The sequence below is a fragment of the Phascolarctos cinereus genome, unplaced genomic scaffold (assembly GCF_003287225.1).
Source record: "Phascolarctos cinereus isolate Bilbo 61053 unplaced genomic scaffold, phaCin_HiC Scaffold_9;HRSCAF=440, whole genome shotgun sequence".
Lineage (NCBI taxonomy): Eukaryota > Metazoa > Chordata > Mammalia > Diprotodontia > Phascolarctidae > Phascolarctos > Phascolarctos cinereus.
Window position 1 is genome coordinate 229,313,330 of NW_027556402.1, and position 9,927 is coordinate 229,323,256.

The following is a 9,927-nucleotide window of genomic DNA, read 5'->3' on the forward strand; positions in this document are numbered from 1 at the left end:
ATTTTGAGTACATGAAGTCCCATAATGCCATCGATTCAGAGCTATACAAATTATGACATTTCGGGAACTTAGTAAAACAGGGATTTTTAAAACCCCTAAATCCCTGTTTACCTGCCTAGGATTAAAATAATGATTTAAAAAAAAATAAATGGCAGCTTGTGGTTTTGTCTTGGCAAAATATGAAATAAATATAAATTGATTAAACTTCTTTTAATAGGTATTTACCTACCATTTGTCTCAAATCCAGGTATAATCTAGATTCATTATCTTGCCCCTTCTGTCTCTGAGCTGCAAGTGGTGATCAGTGAGCTTGGCAGGCTAGCAGAAAACGAGTTAGGAAGGTAAATGTTGAGCCAGGAAATCCGTTCCTGAGGGGCTATGGGTGAGCTGTTTGATCAAGGGCTTAAGGAGAGACAAGCTAGCTGATGCAGGCAGAGACCCTGACCATCCCGAGGTCCGCTCCATAGACCTTAAAGGATCAGAAGGTACTCAGATCTTAAGGGAGCCAGTGATATCTAGTGGAAATGATCCGGAAGTCTGCTTCTAGAACTGGCTCAGCTTACAAATCTTCGGAGATTCTGGGCAAATCACCCCTCCCTCTTTAAGGCTATTTCTGCAGGGCTATGGTGGATTTTTGGCAGGCTTACTCATCCATGGCCAAAGTACTTTGCCAAGTTCACTGCTTGGTACTCTCAGCTGTGAAGCAGAAGGGGCAGGATTATCCAGCAGTATTGCTCCAGATAATCTAACAGGCCTGTGTAGACAGCAGTGAAACTCCAAAGTATTTCACAAATTAACCAATTCGCTTTGCAGAAATACACATAACTTCAGATAGAAGCAAAAGGAAGGAAGGAAAGGAGAAATGGATGGATGCCAGGATACCATCACCAACTCCTACAATCTCTCTTCACCACACACCTAAAAAACAATCAAATGATACAGGATCTTAGGTTCATTTGCTTTAAGCCCAAAAGCCCTTACTTAAAATGAGGAAGATGAATACGCTAACAGTTGAAAATAAAAGTGATTTGCTCACATATATAACCTGCCTAGCTGGTTAATTTTTTAAAAGTATGTTAAAGTCAACGGCATATGCTGGGGCAGGCAGTTCCATAGGGACTGTATCATCCATGGCATGAGCAGCGGGCTGATTTGGAGCAGGCAGCACCACCAGAGCTCAAGGACTCACCAGCTTCTTTGAAGACTGTCCATTTTGCTTCTAGAGGATTGGTCAAAAATGCCATTTCAGCAGTGTGGGTTTCACAGTGTAAAAGTGGGATTTGTTTATAGTGTATTTAATGACATTATTGTGAGATGGCATTGGTCAGGACAGCATCACGCAGAGCTTTCTTGTATAGTAACAATTGTTTTACATTATTCCTCTATGGCACCCCAAGGTGGCACCACACCCGAATTTGCATTTGGAGTTACAGAACTCCATGTGCCACATGCAGTCCTGTGTTGCACTCTTCCCACCAGGTATTTTGAGCATCAAGCAAGCGTGGGAGTAACACTCATTCTCACACTTACGTGTTGAATGTATAACTGATTCAGAAACCTCTTAAACACCTGTCAATCTGACACGTGGCATTCTGCTCTTTCTTATTGACATCGATCGTCCACATGGGGAGGCATGAATATCAGGGTCAGGATTAAGGCAATAACTTTGGTTATTGGAGAAAGTAGCATGTGCTGCCGGCCTAACCTTGGGAAAAGAAAAGTGACCCAAAGAATTGACATTTTTCCAAAGGTCCATCCTTGGAAATCACTGAACAGAAACCACCAGAGCCTTTTCAACATGATAAATAAACCACTTGTCAAATCTACTTGGTCACATGATCCAAAATATTCCTAATCAAGAATATTTTACTTTTCTCTAAAGTCACTTTGACTTGAAAGAAACTCAGGCACAATCCAGTGTCACTGGCAACATTCTCTCATCTTCTCATGTTGAGGGCTTTCAGCCAGGGAGCTCACGTGCATGTGAGCATGTGTGTGCGCGCGCACACACACACACACACACACACACACACACACACAGCCTAAGAGTGAGGTAGGAGAAAATTTTAGCCAAAGACAATGAGGCAAGCCTAGAAACTCATGGAAAAAATGGGTGACATTGCCCTGGCTTATAATCCTGAACCACACAATGTTGCCTTTATGGTATATTAATTCTGTTTTTATGTTACCTAAAAGGTCCATTTTACCAAGTATGATATATGGGAGGTAAAAGGTGTGCTTTAAGCAATGGAATAACCACTGAATATATTTTTTAAAACAATGTGGTTGAGCAAATAAATCCTACTTATATATTTATACCCATGGCCTAATCCAGGGGACCCAAACATCTTAAGTGTGAGAACCCCTTTTTAACATCAAAATGTTTTATGGACACACACACACACACACACACAGAGACCAGTTGCATTCACGGTGTATATTTGGAACTAAATAAATATAAAGATGAGAGTGCATGCTACCACATGGATTCATAGACCCCTTGTAATAACTGAGACAACCTCCCCAAGAAATCCATGGCCCTCAGATTAAGAAGCCAGTCAGTTTCTGGGTCTTAGAGCTCTGGGAAGAGGGGAAACAACACTGAAGGAGGGATTAAAAAACCCAAGCCTAGGCTTCTACCACTTGCTAGTTGTTTGACCTTGAGCACATCACCTAAACTCTCTCTGAGTCTATGTCTTCATTCATAAAAGGGTTGGAATACATTATTCTCATCTGTAAAAGGGCAATGAAGTTTTTCACAATCTCTGCCTTAACAAGATAGCTGTGTCAAATGAGATGTATATAAAGCACTTTGTGAACACCTTCAGGCACTACGTAAGGATCAAGCATTATTATAGTCCTCACAATTTTCGTGCATGTAATTCATGTTTGTAACACTGAAGTTTACAAAGCTTTTCCTCACAGCAACCCTAGGAGGTGGGAAGTGCATGTATTAATATCATCTCCATCTAACAAGCATGTAAACTGAGACTTAGCAAGGTTAACTAACTTGTCTGTGATCACACAGCTGTCAAAGCCCAGACTTGATCCCAGGCACCCCTTTCCTGAATACCTACACCATGCTGCCTTTCTTATACCTTATGTTTGATGATACAGTATTTTATCTTTTATGTATATATTATCTGTTACAAAAATAAAGGTAGAGTAAGAAATCAACTGCAAAGGGGAAAATCCTTTTAAAATTCATTTAAACACGTGTACTCTCTTAAGTCTTGCTGCTTTGTTTCTGTGATCGAAGAAAAAGACAATGGCAGGGAATAGACTGCAATAATCATGTGTGAACCACATTGCCCAGTACAGGGCCCTGACTCTGGAATCAGAAGCTCTGGTTTCTGCGGTCTCAGCAAATCCCTTTCACCAGTCTGGGCCTCAATTTTCTCGGGTGCGAATGAGAGGGGTTGGGCTCATGATTTCAAAGTTCTTTTTCCACTCCACTCTTCCAACTTTGTTTCCAAACACTTATTCCTTTCATGTTGAAGGGAGTTCTCTAGCGCCATTTTCAGTCAGGTTCCCACAAGGAACACCTGATTGGCCATCACTTTGAGGTTTCCACTGTGCCTCCTGTTTGGCTCCCTTTCCTTTAACTCGTTCGAGACACACCTCACCATCTACAACAGAGAGGTTCCTAGAAACTGAATTTTTTGAATTAAATTATATTCTCAGAGGCAGTTTGGCATATTGGATTTGGTACTGGGCTTGGTGTTCAGGAATACTTCTGTCAACCTTAGGAAAACATCTTAAGACTCAGCTAAGGGCTCTTTGTGCAACAGAAAAAGTACTTTGTTTGGAGTCTAGACATAGATTCAAATCGTGGCTCTTCTAACCAGCCGTGACTCTGGACAAGTCACTTCTTCCCTCTAAACCTCAATTTCCTCATCTGTGAAATTAAGCCATTAGGCCAGATGATCTCTAAGACTCCTTCCAGCTTTAAATTCCACTGAGTCATAGGTGGAGTGGGTTCTTCTCCCTCATGGACAAGTTCCAAATGAACTAGGGATGCTTGTATGGATTCACCAATTTGTTGGTGAATCATTAAAAAAAGGAAAAGGACCTTTTTTTGTATATTGGTTATGTATAAAGCAAGCTATGACTGTAAATAGATTGATGCAAAAGGGTCCACAAGATGGTTTGAAAACACTGGTACCTTCTGGGCCCAACATACTTAACAGTGAAGAATGATGGGCAAACATGTCAAGCCCCAACACAAATTCTGTGTCTGCCATATGCAGACATACAAAAACCTTTGGGTTGGGAAGCATTTGGGTTTTTGCAGTGTCTGTATTTCTGTGAAAAGTGTAAGGTCCTGGAGAAATTAGAGCCTAGCTGTCTTGATATCAGGTGAACATAATGGAAGAAATAAGCATTTGTGAAAAAGTCATTCTTCCCGATTCCCTGCTAACAGGCCGCTAGAAGTTGCACACAGAGTATGAAATAGCAGTTTGTACCTCTAGCAGGGATTGTTGAATGTGTCTAACTTTTTCTTCCTCCTCAAAGCAATATTTTCTTTCCACAAATCTGTTAGCATCCATCCTGTTGTTTTGCCTTGCTGTTTAAAATGTATGACTATGGGGCCAGCTAGGTGGTGCAGTGGATAGAGCACCAGCCCTGGATTCAGGAGAACCTGAGTTCAAATCCGGCCTCACACGCACATAATACTTACTAGCTGTGTGACCCTGGGCATGTCACTTAACCCCATTGCCTAGCCAAAAAATAAAATAAAATAACATAACATAAAATAACATAAAATAAAATGACTATCTAGAACCACGATTTTATTTGCAACGAAGAAAAGTAGCTTTGGGATTGTGCTCAGGAAATATCCATTTTAAGATTTTTTTTTTTATCCCAATTCTAGACTGGTTGTGGTTTGTAAAAATCTAGTAGGAATTGCTAGTGATTTTATGGATATAAGTCCGAAGAACTGTTTGAGCGGGAATTGTATATGCAAGGCTGAATGCTGATCAACAGAGCATAATATTGCATGCTGAAGTATGCTAACTAAAGCACAATTAATTACATTTTTTTCTCTCCCCCCCCCCCACAATTTCCTGCTGCAGCGACTGCATTTGCCTCCAGACTTGTCAGACACAGTGAGCCGCTCGAGCAAACGGGATCTGGTGGAATCCGCCAAACAGCTGAGCCTGGGATGTGGCATGATGGCTGGAGGCAAAGAGTGCCTGGACTTCTAGGGATTGCTACTTGGGGGCCTCTCTCAGACTCCTGTGATACCCTCTTTATACCCTCTTTGGGGTTACCAGTGGTTTATGTGAATATTTTTCTTAATGATTTAACCCAACAATCTTAAAAACTCATAAAGGATTTTTTAAATGGTGCCTGCTCTTTTCCTTGTGTATGTTTTTAATCATGATTTGGTTTAGGTTTTTTCCTGGAAAACTGTAACTGAAATATTTCTCCATTTAAAAGTTATGACTTAAATAATGAAAAATACCTTCCTCCTTATAGAGGTGGGGAACTGCTAGGGCAGAATGTAGTATACATTATCAGATGCAGCCACTATTTAGGATGGTCTTGCTTATTTTTCCTTTTTACAAATTAAGACTAAATTTAGAAGAGGAGGATGTTTTTAGAAATAACTATAATGTAAAAGCAGAGGGCATCAATAAGATTTATTTTTCTATTCAAAGAGGTATATGTTGTATTCTCAGTCAGAATAATAATGTTTTATTTTATAAATAAAAACAAACTCAACATCAAAAAAGATCATGCTGTTCTGCAGTAGACAATGGTGCACTTAGATTTTTTTGTCTATGTAAAAAATAGTAATGGGTCGTATATGGAAGTCTTGTGAGACTCAAAAAAGATGTTCATATTAACTAGGGATCATAATTACTTGTTATCCACTGAAAATATTGTAGTTTGGGCAGAGCAAGATATAACAGACTAATTTTGCAAATCTATAAGGACTATACTGTACTGAAATGTGCTAGCATGTCATATGCATTCTGTTATATAAATTATTAAATTGATAAAGAAATATAATTTGAAAGTGAGACTATCGAAGACAGTATATCTGCTTTGTTGGTTAATAAATGTATTAAAACAAACTGCAGTGATCCAAATTTGTGCAGCCTAGAAAAGGAATTGATGGCCTTCTGTAGTTCACAACAGTAATCCTGAACGTTTGAAGTCAGCACTATAAAATCATGTCACCAAACAGAGGTCAAGATTGAAATCCAAGCTGACAGCTTTATTAATGCCAGGATACCCAAAAAAGGGCACTGAAGCTAGATGGGAAAGTAGCACAGAACCCAGACTTGAAGCCAAATGATGGAGGATTAAAAAAAAAATCAACTAACTCATCTTCGCCTTGCATCAGCTCTGCCCTTCATTAGTAAATTCAGGAAGGTTGGTTATTCAACAACTATTCATTCAGATCCTGCTCTGGGCAGGCCTCCTAAGAATGTGAGGCCGTTATCCATACACATGCCAAGCTGCACACATTTTGTTGCAACAGATTTGTAGCAACAACTCTGTCCTGAAGTCACGTTTCCACGTTCTTGAATTTTTGTACGTGTGCTCAAGGTGACCCTGGCACAGATTAGGCACCAGTGAATGTCATTGACAAAACAACATTTCTATCTTCCAGAGACAACTCTCCTTCTAAATGGGCTATTCCACCCCAATAGAGAGAAAACTGGGTTTCCAAAATATATTTTCATATATGTTATTCTATTTTGATGTGATTATAACTAACATTTTCAAATGGCCTACTTTTAATATGTTACAAATTTCACTTTATTTGTTCTTGACCACATTGCATAAAACAAAGACTTAGCTTTTAAAACTGTCTAACTAATATGATGAATGTCAATCACTTAAAAAAATCCACTGTAGCATAAACACATACTGTATACAGCTTTTATTCAGAATTAGAATAATTGAATCAATGACAGTGATTTGCTTGGATGTCAAATCTCTCCATCATATCCTGTCACTACCAGTTTATTTTTTGTGATAAAAATCAAAAAGACTACTATTTTTTTTTCAGCCGCTATTTCATTAGTAGTAACAATCAGGGTTTTTTCTTTTTTTTTCCCTAAGAATGTCTCAGGGTGTTTTTTTCCCCCGTTTCTTTTAATTCCTAAAGACACAAATTCTTATCAATTTTCTTTTCAAAACAAAGTTTCAGACCTTATCTGTCAGTTAAAATTTAAAGGCTTTGATATTTTTAAGCAGAGGTGTTTTTAAAAATCTCAACAGACTTCAAGAACTGATTTGGTCTATGCTTTATAAATAACCAAAAAAAGAAATACTGAACAAAAGCTTTGCTGTGTCCTTTGAAAGTAATTATGAACAATTTGAACGCATTCAAATGAATATTTGTAGTCAGGTTGTTATTTTAACAAAACTAATCTCTTTTTTTTTCCTGTATTGTAATTCATTTGATACAAACACAACTGAACAATTATGTTGGATTTGACTCTGAAAAGACGAACTGAAGTCATCAAATATGTAAATTGCTTGTCAAAATACTTAATAGGTCATTGATTTACTTCCCTGGCTACCATGTCTATAAAATTAACAGCCAATTACTAGTTAATATATGCTTTGCAAGTAGATAAGTACTATAGGAACTGAATATGCATATTTAAACCTTTAATTTAAATATAAAAAACTTTGCAAACTCAATAAAAGTACCTTTGTAGCAATAAAAATATATAGGTCTTGTGAGAATCAGATTTAGGTGCTTTTCTTTGTTTCCTTAAAAGGAAAACAGTTCAAAATTTTTTCTTAACTTCTAGAAACATTATTTGTATTAAAACATACTAAGATGACTTAGTAACTTAATCCCCCCAAAAAGTGGTCCTATCTCTAAACATACCCCTTTTCATATTAAATGAAATATGAGACATCGAGAGAGATTTGTCCTTCAATTATCCACTTGAAAAGCAATATAAATAATTAATTTCAAAGATTTCATCATGCTGTTTTAAATATTTCAAGCCTATGAACTTCAAAACCTGATGTGTACCATTTGTCCCTTCTAATAGGTTTGACTCTCTTTAACATGAGGTCCGTATTTTGGCTTATTTCGGTTGACTCAGATACTTGAGCTTCAGGACCTTCTTAATTTTATGGTCACCGCAATGCAATCTTCACCTTCTGATTCCTCATTCACCATTTTTCCTCTTCCTCCCCGACCTAGGGGGCTCCCAAAATGAACACAGGCTATGGTAACTTCAAGAGGAAGCAGACATCTGGAATCCATCCCCTGGTTATCTTCTCATTTTAAAGAATCCCTCAGATATTCTCTCTCTCTCTCTCTCTCTCTCTCTCTCTCTCTCTCTCTCTCTCTCTCTCTCTCTCTCTCTCTCTCTCTCACACACACACACACACACACACACACACACACACACACACACTATTGATTTAAGTCCTTTAACGTTAACATTCCCCAGGCATCCGATGACTCCTTTCCAGAGAGGGCTGCCATTAACAGTGTCCAGTGCAAGCAAAACCAACCCTAAGTGTTTACTCTTTGAACTTTAAAACTGAGTGCCGAGTTGTTCAGAACTCCATTGAACAACTAGCTCAAAGTTTATCCTTTCAGAAAGGGAAAAGGACAAGATGTGTTCAGCCCTGTCTGGCCAAACTTACTATCCAGATAGCTGGAGTGGAGAAGAGTCATTTCTTCAGTCTTGTCGACATTGATGCCCAGAGCAGAAAGAAATGAACCAGAAGGCTGTGTGAGGCATCTCCAAGATAAAAATCCATCCGTAGAACAAGGATAAATTTTAAATAACACTTTGCAAATCTATTTGGGCAGCCCAGTTACAACTGAAACAGGAAGAACTAAAGGCCATTAGTGACCAGCCCCAGGAAGTCATTTCCCATTAACAGGAGACTTTTCTTTTAGGAAATATCAGCCCTTTTTTTGAGACAAGGAAATCTATTTTTGTGATAGAGACTTTTCCACTCAGGTTCACTTGATGAGAGTGTTTGTTAAAAGAACAATTAGCTTTCTCTCTTCCTATTGAGCAAAACAACTCCGTAGAGAAAGGATGAGTTGTACAGTCCAGGAGTTCTATGAGGACCCTGCTCATCAGCAGATCCTAGGCTAGGAGAGCACATGAAACCATCTCTGAGGCGCTTCCATTTGTAAATAAATCAATATGTCTATCTGTGAATAAATTAATCAAAATAAACCATCTCAACCGTGAACAAAAGGCCAGCCTCTCCCAGGCAGCTGCTTTTTGACGGCTAGGCACAGCTGAAGCAGCCCTAGGGTTTATGCCAGGTTGGCTCAGGTAGAGCTCTGCCCCTAGTTCCACACCACACCACAGTCTCTCCTCTGGAGATGAGATGAAATCTTTCCCCAGGACAGGGGTAGCACCCAACTGGATGGACTGAAGGGTCTCAGGTTCCACTGAACAGCAGCGTCTTCTGGCCGAACCAGGCCATATCCTCAGGGACATCCCTGAGACACAAAGGACAGATGCACACACAGACACAGCCTCAGCAAGGCTGCTTCCACATACACAAGCACTCTCTATGGTATTGTCAGCTAGGCCAGAAAATGGGAGGCTAAGGCTGGCTGCCTGACTGCCCCCAAACACAGCCCCTCTGCAGGTTACAGAGCTGGGGGCAGGGAGTCAAGGCCAGAAGCATATGCACGTGCAGGCATGCACACACACATACACAGCCTTATGGTCCTTCACTACCATTTCACTTTGCACCCTGAGTCCCCTGGGGAAGTGCAGACAGCAAAATGTCAGGAGGTGGAAATGTCTGCAGAGGCATTAGAAGACATTACACAAAAGACTGGGTCATTTTGTGTGTGTGTGTGTGTGTGTGTGTGTGTGTGTGTGTGTGTGTGTGTGTTAGAACACAAGTGCTCACGTTTCACTAGCATACATCATATATGCATGTGTGTCCTTTGTGTGT

The 9,927-nt window shown here is 39.5% G+C and overlaps 1 protein-coding gene across 1 annotated transcript in view; it reads left to right on the forward strand.

Moving 5' to 3' along the window:
- ELP4 (elongator acetyltransferase complex subunit 4) overlaps positions 1 to 6,086 on the forward strand; it is a 259,098-nt gene extending 253,012 nt beyond the window's left edge. Inside the window, exon 10 of the mRNA XM_020963880.2 lies at positions 5,079 to 6,086. Coding sequence (XP_020819539.1) covers positions 5,079 to 5,210 — 132 coding nt within the window. The 3' untranslated portion in view covers positions 5,211 to 6,086. The remainder of the gene's footprint in view (positions 1 to 5,078) is intronic.
- The last annotated feature ends 3,841 nt before the right edge of the window (positions 6,087 to 9,927 follow it).